Below are 16,090 nucleotides of genomic sequence, written 5' to 3' on the forward strand. Positions count from 1 at the left end.
TACATCAAGGAAATGACTCATGTGGTTGTAGAGGCTGGCAGGTCCAAAGTCCATGGGTCAGGCATCAGGCTGGAGGCTTCTCCTGATTCCTGAAGCTTCAGGGGCTGATGAACCCAAGATCAGCAGGTCAGATGGCAGGCCGCTGGCTCACAGGCTGTGGAGGCCGATGAATCCCAAGATCGACAGGTAAGCTGCTAGCTCAAGTACTAAGAACCGGAGGTCAGAGGATGACAAGCAAGGGGCAGGATTCAGAGCAAGAGCCTTGCTGAAACATCCATTTATATACTGGAGGCAGGCCACACCCCCAAGGAAACTCCTTTTCAATTTATTGGCTGCTCATAGCAGATCTTATCATGGAGTTAATTACATCATTACATAACTGCCAAAATACATCTTAACTGCCAAACCACTGAGAATCATGGCACAGTTGAGTTTGACACAGAACCATAACCATCGCAATATGTATCTTCATATATTTGAAAACTGTCATATGCCAGGCATCATGCTTAGAGCTTTACGTGTATTAACTCTAATGTGAAAAAATTTAATGACAATACTCATAATAAAATTATGAGGGAGAAAGGGCCTTTAAGGAATAATAAGGAGAAATCAAAAACCAAACCAAACCCAATGCTGTCAAGTCAATCCTGACTCATAGTGACCCTGTAGGGGAAATGTGGGGAGACAAATAGCTTGATGTTTCCCAAAATTATTTACAGAATAACTTTTGGAATAAACTAGGGTATATGTTGCAGACTGCAAAGGCTTTGTGCTACTCAGAGTCATTTTAATAAAAAAGCTACTCTTTAAGGAAAATAAATGATAGAGCAGAATAGGCCTCCACATAACTGAGCATTCAATACAACAGAGCTGTCAGTTCAGTTCAGTTACAAGGAAATAGATAATTCATTTATTCAGTGCATATTTGTTTAGTGTCTAGCATATACCAGTCACTTCTTAAGTGCTGGGGACACAGTAGTGAACAAAGTATTGCCCTCATTGAGCTTATATTCACATGGGGGAGACAGATAACAAAATAAGTAAGGAAAATAATAGTATGTTGTCAGGAAGTTGCAGGCATAGGATTGCACTTGGGCTAGATGATCTTTATAAAGTATCATCCACCTCTGATAGTGAGATTCTCAAAAGCTTCACTTGGCACTAAGTGTTGAACAGAATTTGGATGAATGAAAATAATGATTTTAAGGTAAAGGCATTCCAGAATGAGGATATACCGTTTATTATAGGTTAGACAATAAGAAGAAAACACAGCATGATTTTGTTAGATTCTAAGAAAACTGTTGTTCAGAAGACTATATTATATATAATGCTAGAGGTATTTGACAACATAAATAAAATCTTACCGTATTCCACATGTATTGTGGTACTGTGGTTTTTTTAAATTCCTGTACTGTTATTGCTTTGATTAGTAATACTTTTAGCACTTACATCAAATTATTAGAATACTGAAAGTTCTTATTTCAACTATTATTGCAACAAATTTAAATAGAGACTGTCAGAAAAGTATATTCTTAATAATGTGACTTCAATTTATGTTTTGCAGGCAGAAGCAACAAATAACCCACCTACATGAAAAGATAAGAGATAATGAATTACGAGCACAACATGCCATGTTAGGGCGTTATGTAAATTGTGAGGATTCTTATGTGGCTAGTTTGCAGGTAAGACTACAGATGATTTTTTAATTATTATTTTAAGAGTAAAGCATGTTTTAATAATTGTAAGATTAGGAAATTTTTAAATTTTTTAAATTAATAATTCATTCACATGATTCATATTTATTTGTATAGTAAGAAATGTCCAACTGCTGTCTTCATCTGTCCAGTTCAAACTGGACAACTTCTGTTGTTAGTTTCTGGTGTATCCTTCCAGAGTTTATGCACATCACGAGAATGTATTTTATCCTCCTTCACAAAAAGTATCAGAATATATACATTATCCTGTACCTTGCCTTTTTCCTTGATATTATATAAAATAAAATGATTATTTTCATATCATCACATAGATAGAATTTCTTTCATTTGCTTTTACAGCTGCATGATATTCCATTGTATAGAGATAGTACACTTTATTTAACCTGTCCTCTACTCATCGAAATCTGGATTGTTTGCAGTTTAGGGCTGTTATAAATAATGTTCTGAAGAAGAACCTTTTTTAAGTTGTTTTGCTCATATGCAAATATTTTCCTAAGTTAAATTCACAGAAGTGAAATTTCTAGGTATTGTATGAGTTTGCAGTTTTTATTCATATTGTTAAATATTGCCCAGGAGAACTTGTTCCAATTTTTAGCTCCTGCCAGCCTTGTATAAGACTTCCTCCTCTCTTCTCCCCATTGCCAGCCATGCTAACAGAGTGTTCTGTCAAACTTTGGAATTTTTACCCTTCTAATAGTTTTACATGTGTATGGTGGATGAGGAGTTATCTCCATGTAATTTTAATATGTATTTTTCTTAAGAGTGATGTTGAGCTTCTTTTTATAAATTTAAGACTCATTCATAATTCTTCTGTGAATTATCTTTTCATATCCTTTGCTTATTTTTCTGTTAGGTTTTAGTGTTTTTTGTTTACTGATTACTGATATTTCTTTCCAGTTACATTATCCTATCCACTTCTTTTTCCTTTAGCTATTTTTTTCTACAACCAAGTCCCTTTGATTCTATTGAGTATTTTATAAGTGAGTCCTACCTTAACAAATGAGTCCATTAAACAGAGTAGTTATTAAATATATTAAATATATGCTAAATGCTGGGGCCACAAAAATGAAGAACAAGTCCTGTCTTAATGAATCTCAAAACTTACTGAGGGAGACTAATTGGAAAACACATTTATCTATTCCTTCAAAAATTATTTGTGTTCACCCTGGTTAAGGCAGTGTCTGGGCCCTAAATGTAAATGCAAATGAGGTTAATTTTGCCCTCAAGGAGTGTACAGTCTAATGGGAACACAGACATATGGTCTGTGAGGCCTTATAACAAAATTTATATGGCTGTAAGGGCTAGTTTCCCCAATTATTACTCTTCTTTTTAAAAGTTTTCCTTAAAATTTGTTCTGTATGCTTTTTTTATATAAACTTTACATTTGGACTGTTTATTTTCAAAAGAAAAACAAATGGTCAGCTCCTTGGAAACTGTATGGGGCAGTTCTAGTCTGTCCTATAGGGTCGCTATGAGTCAGAATCGACTCAGCGACGGCAACGAGATTGGCATTTTTATGGAGAACAAGGGAGGACTAGTAACTTCGTTATGGTATATACTTCTATTTGTGGGGAAAAAAGGTTTTTGTCCCCTTCATTAAGCTCTTTATTTCTATAATTTAAAAAATCATTTTATGTAGAATATTTTCCTTTATTATGTCTTCAAATGTGTTGCTTATAAATACTGAAAGTATTGATATCTGTGTATTGAAAATCAGGAAATATTGCAAGACCAAATAACTGTCAAACTTACCTGAGAGGTATTGGACATTGAGATTCGAGCTTGTTTTTCATACTTCAGTTAGTAATAAATCAAAACACTTCATTGCTATATAGTCTCATCTATGCGGTTCTATCACATGATAGCAAAACCCTATGGTACAGAAATTAATAGTGTACAGTTACTTGAATGTGGTATTTCTATGCTATACAAGTAGTATAATTTGCTTTGACAGTATTTTTAGTAGAACCATTCAGTTTCCACTTGTAACTTTGTCATTCTGAATAAAAATTTTACTTCAGTTACGCAATCATTGTTAATATTACCAAAAGCATGTAAAACTTAATGTGTAACTGAACACTGAAGCAGACATTCTTTGACGTAACAACAGACCAGTAGATGGCTCTCCAAGTCAGTCTGCAAGGACAGATAAAAGTATCTGATAGAATATGGAAAAAGGGGCTACTAAAAATATTAGAAAGATTTTAAATTATGTTGGAAATTGAAATAATGTTGAGAAATTTTATTTAAAAAGATAAGGGCCATTCATAAAAGGGAATACAAGGGAAATCGTAAGTACTACATGGGTATGATAAATATAAAAGGTGAACTTTTATAATTAGATAGCTATAGATAGCTGAAAAAATAGCAAGAGTTAGAAGAAACTAAATAGGATAATAAAAATTTTCTTTAACAAAGAAATTTTTACCTAGTATCTATGAACAGCTTTTATTTTTTATGCACATCATTTCATATATGTGCATTTTTGTAATCCATAGCTTGTTCATTGTAATTCCATAGGACAAAGAAAATTATACTTTTAAAATATTGTATATTCTAAATCAAATAAAACTAATTTGTGAAATAAAAATAACATTTTTAAATGAATTTATAGATGAAAAATGTATTCTGTTAAAAACTTTGATCACTCTTAGAATTAAGATGACCTGAGAAGTGGACATCTCTTGGTCTCACAGGCAGAAAATGAGAACCAGGCCTTTATCCTAAAATTTAAAACGTTCTATATTGTTTTGATGGTAGAATGGCAGAACCAAAGAATGGTTTGTACTTTTAATAACTTATTTCAAAATTGCAACCTGTGGTTAACAGACCTTCATGAAAAAACAAAATGTGAAGGACCCTTTTTCCTTTTGTTAACTGAAGAAGAGTTTTCTTCTTTCCATATACCTGTGCACATTGGAAAGCCCAACCAAATAATTTACTCTTACACGCACAGTTCATTCTTATCATCTCAGCTTCATTGATGTATCATTTCTTGTTTTCTTTCCATGTTATGTATTTTCTGTTAATACCGTTTTACCTATTCTTTTTTCTCCAGCTATTTTTCCTACCACGAAATCCTTCTGATTCTGATGAGTATTATGTAAATAAATCCCACATTTTCAAATGAGCCTGTTGAACAAAACAGTTATTATAGATCTACTGTGCTAAATGCTAGGGCCACAAAAGTGAAGAGCAGTTCTTGTGTTCATGAATCTCAAAACATCCAGAGGGAGACCATATTGAAAAATGTATTTATCCATTCCTACAAAAATTATTTGTGTTCACTATGGTTAAGACATTGTTTAGGCCCTAGGAATATAAATGTGAATGACATTGGTTTTGTCTTTAAGGAACGTACAGTCTAATGGGGAACACAGACAAACAACACACAGTTGCAGTGTGTTGGAAGTGCCCGTATATGAAATGCCATGGGAACCTCTACTGAGAACACATAAACCAGTCTTCCAGAGGTCAGACTAGGCATCATCCTACAGTAAGGGAAATCTAATCTGGGCATCTGATGAACTAAAAAAATTTAGTCAGGTGAAAAGGATGGAGGAATAGTGTTCCAGGCATAACGGACAGTATGCGAAGAGGCCCAAAGTGAAGAGAGGAGATACTGCGTTTGTTGTTGTTTTTAGGTGCTGTTGAGTTGGTTCCTACTCATGCTCTGCTCCTGGCACTGCTTTCTTGATGGTATGAGGTCCCCCTGTCTCACTGCTCACTTCTATCTTTTATATCTCAAGAGATTGCCTCAGGATGCAATCCAGTCTTGTAGATTAGGTCCTGCCTTACTAATACAACTGCCACCCATCCTCCCTCATTAACATCATAGAGGCAGGTTTTATAACATACAGGAAAATCACAGTACCAGGAATCATGGCCCAGCCAAACTGATATACACATTTTTTGGGGGACATAATTCAAACCATGACAGCAACCCTGTGTACAACAGAATGAAACTGTCCGATCCTGGACCATCCTCACAGTCTTTGTCATACTTGAGGCCATTGTTGCAGCCACTGTATCAATCCATCTCTTTGAGGGTCTTCCTCTTTTTCGCTGACCCTCTGCTTCACCCAGCATGATGTCCTTCTCCAGGGACTGGTTCCTCCTGATAACAGTGTCCAAAGTATATGAGACATAATCTCACCGTCCTTGCTTTTAAGGAGCATTCTGGCTATACTTCTTCCAAGACAGATTCGTTCGTTCTTCTAGCAGTTTATGGTATATTCAATATTCTTCTCCAACGCCATAATTCAGAGGTATCAGTTCCTCTTCAGTCTTGCTTATTCACTGTCCAGCTTTTGCATGCATATGAGGTGATTGAAAACACCATGGCTTGGGTCAGGCGCACCTCATTCCTTTAAGTAACATCTTTGCTTTTTAACACTTTAAAGAGATCTTTTGCAGCATATTTGCCCAATGCAGTACGTCGTTTGGTTTCTTGACTGCTGCTTCCATGGGTGTTGATTGTGGATCCAAGTAAAATGAAATCCTTGACAACTTCAGTCTTTTCTCCATTTATCATGATGTTGCTTATTGGTCCAGTTGTGAGGATTTTTGTTTTCATTATGTTGAGTTGTAATTCATACTGAAGGCTGTAGTCTTTGATCTTCATTGGTAAGTGCTTCAAGTCCTCTTCACTTTCAGCAAGCACAAGATTGTTGAATCTGTATAACACAGGTTATTAATGAGTTTTCCTCTAATCTTGATGCCCTGTTCTTCATAGAGTCCAGCTTCTCAGATTATTTGCTCAGCGTACAGATTGAATAAGTATGGTGAAAGGATACAACCTTGACGCATACCTTTCCTGACTTGTTCTGTTCGAACGACTGCCTCTTGATCTATGTACAGGTTCCTCATGAGCACAATGAAGTGTTCTGGAATTCCCATTCTTGGCAGTATTATCCATAATTTGTTATGATCCACACAGGCAAATGCCTTTGCAAAACTATGCATTTGCAAAACTACAAATTATTCTGTATGATGAAGTGTAATATGAGAGAAAGGTTAGTAGCAAGAGATGTGGTCAAAGAGGAGGTAAGCAGGGGACAGGCAGTATCAAGGTTTGAGAAGGAGGGGCCCATTTGTCCAGGTTTGCTTAGGACATTCCTGGTTCATGCCTGTTGTGTAGTGTAATTATTAACACCACGTGTGTTGTGTGTATGTATATATATATGTATATGTACATATATACGTTTAAATTGTTTGAAAGGCAAAGGGGAGTGTCATGTGGAAGGTGGTGACATAATAGAAGTAGGTCTTCTCTGGTAGAATGGAGGAAGGGTACCTACTCGTAAAATGGCAAGGGGCTGAAGAGGTAAGTAGCAGCCACATCTTGAAAGGAATTGTGAGTCATGTGGAAAGAAAAAAATCTGAAATCTTTAGGGTTAGGCAGAAGGGAGCCAGGGGAAGATATTAAGCATGGGAAGCAGTGTGATTTACGATTATTATTATTTTTTAATTTTTGTTGTTGAGAACATACATTAATTCAACAATTTCTACATGTACAGTTCAGCGACATTGATTACATTCTTCAAGTTGTACAACCATTCTCAGCCTCCTTTTTCAAATTGTTCCTCCCCCATGAACGTAAACTCACTGCCCCCTAAGTTTCCTAGCTAATCTTTTGAGTTACTGTTGTTAATTTGATGCCATATAGATAGATCTTACAAGAGTACTATGCTCAGGGCAGACATTGTATACTAATTAAGCTAAACTGTTGTTTGGTTTTGGAAGCCCTGATGGCACAGTGGTTAAGAGATTGGCTGCTAACCAAAAGGTCAGAAGTTTGAATTCACCAGCAGCTCCTTGGAAACCCTGGGGCGGGGAGGGCAGTGCTACTCTGTCCTGTAGGGTCGCTAATTGACTCGACAGCAGTGGGTATTGTTTGGTTTTAAGAAGCCTTCAGGGATATTTTAGGTTTAAGGTTTAAAGATTATGTCAGATTTTTTTTTTTTTTTTTGTTTAGGGGCAGGAGGGAGGAGAAATGGGGGCGGTTATTGCTTATGGAGCATTGAGTTTTGGTTTGCGGTGGTGGGAAAATCGCATTGAGTAAAGAAAGGTAAGGTTTGCACAGACAATTAATGTAATTGCTGTCAACGAGTTGTTTACCTATAAAAAGTTGAATTGGCAAATGTTGTATGATAGATATATTTACAACAACAAAAAAAAGAGCAGCTACTGAGGCTGCTTGTGTACAACCAAACACCTCATGGGATTTGGTTCCTTGGTTTGAAGGTTTAGGGTCATGGTTTCATGGAACATCACAGTTAATTGGCCTAATATCATGTTTAGTGCTTCTGTTCTAACTCCTAGTTTGTTGTGTAGCTGCTGGGGTCTTAAAAGCTTGCAAGCTGCCATCCAAGTTATGGCAAATGGTTTCTATTCGCCTGGAACAACAGAGGAATAAGGAGAGTCAGGAACAGGAGGAGAAAAAGGAATGTGTGGCTAATTGCTGCCATGAACAACTGCCTCCTTTGCCATGAGACTAAAAGATTAAATTTTAAAAGATTACATCAATGGCAGAATAAATGAACTAAAGATAGAATGTATTGTAGGCACGGAAAGTCAGGAGGCTTTCTTAGTAGTCCAAAAGTTGAATGAGTGCCTCAGTGAAAACAGCAGTGTGAGAGGAACAGCGTTTATTAAACATCTGTGTGTCAAGCATGGTAAAGTGGGCTAGACTTGGTGACCTATTTAAGGTGACTGACAAGAATGATTGCCTAGTTTCAGATGGAGACAGCTGATTGATTTATAGTGTCATTGACCAGAATAGAGACTACTACATCAGGAACAGGTTTGGAGAGAAGAAAAATAATGAATTTAGCTTATGCATTCTACATTTGGGGCAGAGATGAAGAATGAGGCTGATATTCATAGGTCTTGGACCATTGATAAGAGATTTAGGAGTCCTCAGTTTTTGTGGGTGGTGGTTGTAGTTTTAGACATGATGAGGTATTCCAGGGAGAGTGTGTGGTATCCAGGACTGAAGGCAGGGAACGGCATTATTTGAGAAGGTAGTAGAAAAGCACAATTCATGAAAGAACATCAGGAGAATTGTCATAGAAATGAAGAGAAGAAAGATTCCCTCCAGAAAGAGAAAATGGTTTTTTGTCACTCAGAGATGTCACTTTGAGGACTAAGGTGCACCTGACCAAAGCCATGATATTTTCAGTCACATCATATGCATGCGAAAGCTGGACATCAAATAAGACTGATGAAGAATTGATGCCTTTGAATTATGGTGTTGGCGAAGAATATTGAATACACCATGAACTGCCAGAAAAATTAACAAATCTGTCTTGGAAGAAGTAACAGTCAGAATGGATGGCGAGACTTTGTCTCAAGTACTTTGGACATGTTATCAGGAGGGACCAGTACCTGGAGAAAGACATCACACTTGGTAAAGTAGAGGGTCAGTGAAAAAGAGGAAGACCATCAACAGGGTGGATTAACACAGTGGCTGCAGCAGTGGGCTCAAACACAGCAACAACTGTGAGGATGGTGCAGGACTGGTTTCATTCTGTTGTACATAGGGTCCGCTCTGAGTCAGAACCAACTCGACAGCATCTAACAACAGCAAAGACAGCTAAAGGCTGAAAAGATCCTACTGAAAGTAGAAATTAAACATTCTGCCTTCAAACTTTTCCTTCTGTCTGATTAATTTCATCTATAGCTTCAACTACAGTTTGTCATGCTACAAAACATATTTCTGTGGTGTATATTTGCCTCAGAGAAAACTGGTAAATAGGAGAATGACGTCAGTATAGTTTTGAAGTCTCATTGGTTCATCTGTGATTTTTTTTTTTTTTTTTAGCAGACAAGGGGAGTTAGAATAGTGGAATCAAAATTATCATCTTTGGCCGACAAGGAAAAAGGCCTTGCCTCACCTGCTGCATTGGCAGCAGAATCCCTTTTAGCTGCATTTAAAGAAAATTATAAAAGCATGCCTGCATTTGGGGTGCTTTTACTTAAGAAGTACACTCCCTGCTTTAGTGGCTCTTAGTTCATGGCCGGTTATGCAGCCCTTTGACCACTTGAATGGCAGTCCCTCTACCACATAGTTCTACTTCCTTCTGTCATCTTAATACCTGCCAGACCCACTTTAATTAAAGTGGCACCAGCATTTTGACTGTGTACCCTATTTTTTTACACAAATAACACATGTCTTCTGTGTTTGTTTGCGATCTGCGACTTCCCATGAGGTATTTTCATAAACGCCACTATGCCGTTTTTTTTACACGTAGCTGTAAAAAAAATTAGCATAGGGCGCTTATAAAAGTACCTCATAGAAGGCACATGTTATTTGCGTAAAAATACACTATGTGTGTTTTAATATCAGCTGTGGCTACCTTTTCAAAAGGTTCACGTTCTCTCTCCACTTACTGTTTTCATTAGTACTCTGGTTATAAAGTTGCACAGATTTTGAGTGGACTGTCCATACTTCTGTTTTTCCCATGTTGTTATTGTTGTTCGGTGCTGGTGAGTTGTTTTCAACTCATGGTGACACCATGTGACAGAGTAGAACTGCCCCATAGGGTTTTCTAGGTTGTAATCCCTGGTGGCGCAGCGGTTAAGCACTCAGCTGCTAACCTAAAGTTTGGCAGTTCAGACCTGCCCAATGGCTCTGAGGGAGAAAAGACCTGGCGATCTGCTTCTAGAAAGATTACAGCATAGGCAACCCAATGAGACAGTTCTGTTCTGTCACGTGGGGTCGCTATGAGTTGAAAATCGACTCAATGGCATCTGTCATGGTTTGAATTATGTCCCCCCAAGAATGTGTGTATCAGTTTGGCTGGGCCATGTTTCCTGGTACTGTGTGATTTTCCTGTATGTTGTAAACCTACCTCTGTGATGTTAATGAGGGAGGATGGGTGGCAGTTGTGTTAGTAAGGCAGGACCTGATCTACAAGACTAGATTGTGTCCTGAGGCAATCTCTTGAGATATAAAAGACAGAAGTAAGCAGTGAGACAGGAGGACCTCATACCATCAAGAAAGCAGTGCCGGGAGCAGAGTGCGTCCTCTGGACCGGGGTCCCTGCGCAGAGAAGCTCCTAGTCCGGGGGACACTGAAGAGAAGAAGGCCGACAGAGAGAAAAAAGGCTTTGCCTGGAGCTGACACCCTGAATTTGGACTTTTAGCCTACTTGACTGTGAGGAAATAAACTTCTCTTCATTAAAACCATCCACTTGGGGTGTTTCTGTTATAGCAGCACTAGATGACTAAGACAGCACCTAACAACAATCTTTGTAAGAGCATACCTCCAGGTTGTTTTCTGTGGAGCCACTGAGTAGTTTCAAACTGCCAACTTTTTAGTAGCAGCTGAGTGCTTAACTGTTATGCCACCAGTGCTCCTTATTTTTCTCAGAAGCTCTGTTATTTTTAGTATATGATTTTTGCAGACTTTTCAGGAATGTGTATATTGTGTTATAGTAGAAACAACTTGCATTAACTTTTACAGTTCCCTAACCTAGTCATTCTCCGGAGTTCCAGATCCACCACTTTAACTGCCTGATGTGCATTTCTACTTGTATGTTTAACTGGCATCTCAATATCAGTAGGCTCTAACTGTAATTAAGTATTGTAAGTCCCCAGGTTATGAACCTCTGACTTACCGACAACTTGTACTTGCTTTTTAATGTTAGGTAAATTTGCCCTCACTTTGAAACCATTGAACCAACCCCTGCTCGCAGCAGATTCCTCATCACAATCACCTTCACTTGCAGCATGTGCAACTTTTGAATCGTTCAGAAGGCTTTGAGACTTTTCTTGCACTTAAAACCAAAAATCCCATTGCCATCGAGTCAATTCTGACTCATAGTAACCCTATAGGCCAGAGTAGAACTGCCCCATAGAGTTTCCAAGGAGCGGCTGGTGGTTTCCAGCTGCTAAATCTTTTGACTAGCAGCCGTAACTCGCCATAGCACTTAAGAACCATACGCACGTTTTCTGACTTACGTACAGAGAAACACTTAGGAATGGATCTCGTCTGTAACACGGGACCTTCTGGTACATCTCCTTAAATTTTTTCACCTGTGTGACCTACTTACTTCTGCTCAGCATATTATCATCTTCCCTGGTACTGAGACTCCAAATCTCAAACCCTGAGTATCTTTAATATTTCCTGTCCATTCACATCTTAAAAAATAAAATAAATCCTTTCAGTTCTGCTGTCAGAGTTTCTTCATTCTATTTGCTATGTTCTATTCAGCTCCTCATTTCTTTTCAACTAGACTGTTGGAATAGTTTCTTAAAGTGTGTCTGCATAGCCATTGTCAATATCCTCTAGTTCTTCATGTCCACTGCTTCTAGTTTTGTCACTTTTGTTCTAGCACTCTCTTGTCATCCTTTTCTCATGTTTTCTCTCTTTCATCTCCCTCCTTTCATCAAAACTTATTGAGGGTCTAGACAGGCATGTGGCTAAATGCCAGGGAATACAGAGATATACAAAGCAGAGTTAACAGTCTTCCTAAACCATGTTGCTTTCTTGTTCTGAAACCATCATTGGCTCCCCATTTTGTGTGAATTAAGATTGAAGTCTGAACCTTGGAATTCTGCAATACGGTCCCAACCTAGGTTTTCAGATTTTGTCTTATACCTTCCTTCTCATAACCTATTTTTTAGACAGACATGAATATTTCCATCTCTGTGCATATACATGCTTCATCTTTTACATTTACGTAACGTTCTTTCTAGAATGACTTTCTTCCTTTCTTCTCATATCTTCCTACCAGAATCGTCCTCATTTTTCAAAATTTATCTCAAGAGCCACCTCTCCAGTAAAGCCTTTTTCTCATTTTCCCAATGTCTTCTTCCTTTATCCTACCTCCCACCCCCCAGCACTTTATAGTTAAGATGGTTTTTCTTTGGTTGGGAGCCCTGGTGGCACAGTGGTCAGAGTGCTTGGCTGCTAACAGCAAGGTTAGCAGTTCTAACCTGCCAGCTGCTCAGCAGGAGAGAGATGTGGCAGTCTGCCTCTGTAAAGATAACAGCCTTAGAAACCCTATGTGGCAGTTCTGCTCTGTCCTGTAGGGTCGCTATGAGTCGGAATCGACTCAAAGGCAGTGGGTTTGGTTTTTTTCGGGTCGGGTGGGTTTCTTTGGTTACCATATTATCTTGTGCCCTGTATTATGATCATCTAAGGGTTTGTTTTATGCCTCTGATTAGAATTTAAATTCGTAAAGGTCAGTGCCTGAGTCTATCATTTTTGAAATACCCAGCACATGGTAATGTTATTTATGTAATTACTGAATTGCATCTCCACCTTTTGGGAGAGTGTCAGTTCTTCACAGTCCAGTTCAAATTCACTTTTATAAAGGTGGCATCTTGTTTTATTAGCTGCAGAATCTCCAACACCTAGCACAATGCCTGTCATACGTGCTCATTAAATATTTGTTGATTAGATGGAAAAATAATCTGTTTTTCTGTTTTCACAATACTTTTGTGGTATCTCTTAATAGCACTGAACCATGTTAGATTTTGTGTGAAGAAATATTTGTTATTTCCTGTCCTCCACTTGCAGGTTGTAATCTTTTAGCGGGGGACACTGGGAGGAAGAAGATCTTGTGTGACTTTACTACAAAGCCTTGCGCGTGCTAAGCAAGAATACATTTATTCATTCAGCAATTATTTTTTGAGCACTTTTGTTCCAGGCACTGTTCTAGGCAATAGGGATATGAGAGCAACGAGGACGGACAAAAACCCCTGATATTATGAACCTTATTTGTAGTTAAGGGAATACTTTATTATGCTTATTGAATTTAGTATTAGTGGACATTTAATATAAGTGCTATTAGGAAATTTTTCTTTAGTTTTTGTTTCCCTAGAACTTTTACTTCTATGTAATGAATGTACCTATATATTGTTGTTGTGTGCCATCTGGTCAATTCCAACTCATAGTGACCCTATATGACAGAATGCTCTATAGGGTTCCTAGGCTGTGATCTTTATGGGAGAAGATTGCCAGGTCTTTTCTCCTTTGGAGTGTCTCGTGGGTTTGAACCGTTGACCTTTTGGTTAACAAGTGGGCACCAGGGCTCCTTTGTATGTATATAGTACACTATTTATATTTCTAATTATACTTTTTAACCAAATAACAGTTGACATTTATTAAGCCTCTGCTTTGTGCTAGGAAGCATACATACTTTATCTGAATTTTCCATACATACTTTATCTCTATTTTCCACAACAAACATGGCAAGATAGACTTTATTATTTCTGTTTTATAGGTGGGAAAACTGAGGGTTAGGGATGGTAACTGATTTTATTTAATCATGATCATATAACTAGTAAGCAGGAGAGCTGGCATTTAAACAAGGTTGGTCTGTCTGTTGCTAAAACCTGTACTCTTTACACTGTACCTCATTTTCAAATTCTTTCCACATGTTCAAGGCATATTTTTTGAGTCTCATCTGCTTTTTTTTTTTTTTATCCCCTTCCAACAGCCACAATACGAGAATACTACACTCCAGGCTCCATTTTCAGAACAGTCAGTATCCAATTCCCAGCAGGAGGAACTTGAGCAAAAGCTTACATCTGCTGAGAAAGAGGTTTTACAGCTTAATGAGTTTCTCAAACAAAGAATAACCCAGTCTAGTGAAGAGAAGAAGAAACTGGAGGAAAAGGTAGGTATTTTAAGAAAGTTGTATGAGGTCAACAGCATTTCTTCAACAAATAATTTGTCACCTACCCTGTGACAGGTGCACCAGGTTTTACATTTTTATTGAAGTGATTAGTTTTGCAGCAACTTTTGAAAAACCTGTGCTATCAACACAAATCCAGGGATTTTCTTAAGGGATAAAAATACCCCTGTATAATATTATATTATATTTTTCTAACTAATAATGAAATCTTTTTAAGTCAGTCACTTACAACTGACTTTTTGTAGTTTATGTGGCACCAATAACTGTTTTTTTCCTTTTGGGGCCTGTCATCCCTGTTTCTTTGTCATGTTGGGCATGAAAGGTACAGTAAATGAAATGAAGCTGATCTTTCTTCGATGAGCACAAGACTTCAAGTTCTTTAAGCTAAAACCCCTGATTCATAGTAAGTAGCTAAAAGCCAAATACATATACACATACGCTATATACACATATGTGTATATAGCGTGTGTGTATATATGTATATACGTGTGTATATATATGTATATGTACGTACACACACACACACAGTGAAACCTGTGAGAGCCAGAACTCGACGGAACTGACTTTTCTTCTGGGTCTTGCAAGTTTTCTGCATTTGGCAGGGTGCAGTCGCACCACTTTTTTATTGTCATCTTATTCATTTATTTATCTATCTATTTATCTGTCTGTCTATCTATCTATCTGTCTGTCTGTTGTACTTTAGATGAAGGTTTATAGAACAAATAGTTTCTCATTAAACAGTTAGTACACATATTATTTTATGACAATGGCTAACAACCCCACGACATGTCAACACTATCCCTTCTCAACCTTGGGTTCCCTATTACCAGCTTTCCTGTCCCCTCCTGCCTTCTAGTCCTTGTCCCTGGGCTGTTGTGCCCCATTAGCCTCGTTTTGTTTTATGCGGCTAATCTTTGGCTGAATGGTGAACCTCGGGAGTGACTTCATTACTGAACTGAAAGGGTGTCCAGGGACCATACTCTAGGGGATTCTCCAGTCTGTGTCAGGCCAGTAAGTCTGGTCTTTTTCTGTGAATTAGAATTTTTTTCTACATTTTTCTCCAACTCTGTCCAGGACCCTCTTTTGTGATCCTGTCAGAGCAGTCAGTGGTGGTAGCTGGGCGCCATCTGATTGTACTGGACTCAGTCTGGTGGAGGCTGTGGTAGTTGTGGTCCATTAGTTCTTTGGACTAATCTTTCCTTTGCATTTTGTTTTCTTCAGTCTCCCTTGCTCCCAAAGGGGTGAGACGAATGGAGTATCTTAGATGGTTGCTCATAGGCTTTTAAGACCCCAGATACTACTCACCAAGGTAGAATGTAGAACATTTTCTTTATAAACTGTATTATGCCAGTTGAGCTAGATGTTCCAAGAGACCATGGTCCGCACAGCCCTCTGCCCAGCAATTCAGTCCCTCAAGGAGTTTGGATGTGTCTGTGGAGCTTCCATGACCTTTCCTTATACATGTTGTGCTAGCTTCATGTATCATGTACTGTCTTACCCTTCACCAAACTTACCACTTATCTATTGCCTATTTAGTATTCCCCCCCCATCCCTCGTAACCAAAAAAAATTGTTTCTTTTTGTGTGTAAACCTTTTCATGAGTTTTTACAGTAGAGGTCTCATACAATATTTGTCCTTCTGTGATTGACTTATTTCACTCAGCATGATGTCCTCCACTTTCATCCATGTTGTGAGATGCTTCACAGATTCATCATTGTTCTTTAT

General features: G+C 38.0%; 1 protein-coding gene across 2 annotated transcripts in view; it reads left to right on the plus strand.

The window, feature by feature from the left end:
* The window catches only part of CEP85L (centrosomal protein 85 like), a 147,335-nt gene that overhangs the window by 95,677 nt on the left and 35,568 nt on the right, over window positions 1-16,090 (plus strand). For both annotated transcript variants that reach the window (XM_004382739.2, XM_023737189.1), the window contains exons 5-6: window positions 1,565-1,682; window positions 14,168-14,347. In XM_004382739.2, the coding sequence (XP_004382796.1) occupies window positions 1,565-1,682; window positions 14,168-14,347 (298 nt within the window). The remainder of the gene's footprint in view (window positions 1-1,564; window positions 1,683-14,167; window positions 14,348-16,090) is intronic.

The sequence above is a fragment of the Trichechus manatus genome, unplaced genomic scaffold (genome assembly GCF_000243295.1).
Source record: "Trichechus manatus latirostris isolate Lorelei unplaced genomic scaffold, TriManLat1.0 scaffold00098, whole genome shotgun sequence".
Classification (NCBI taxonomy): domain Eukaryota; kingdom Metazoa; phylum Chordata; class Mammalia; order Sirenia; family Trichechidae; genus Trichechus; species Trichechus manatus.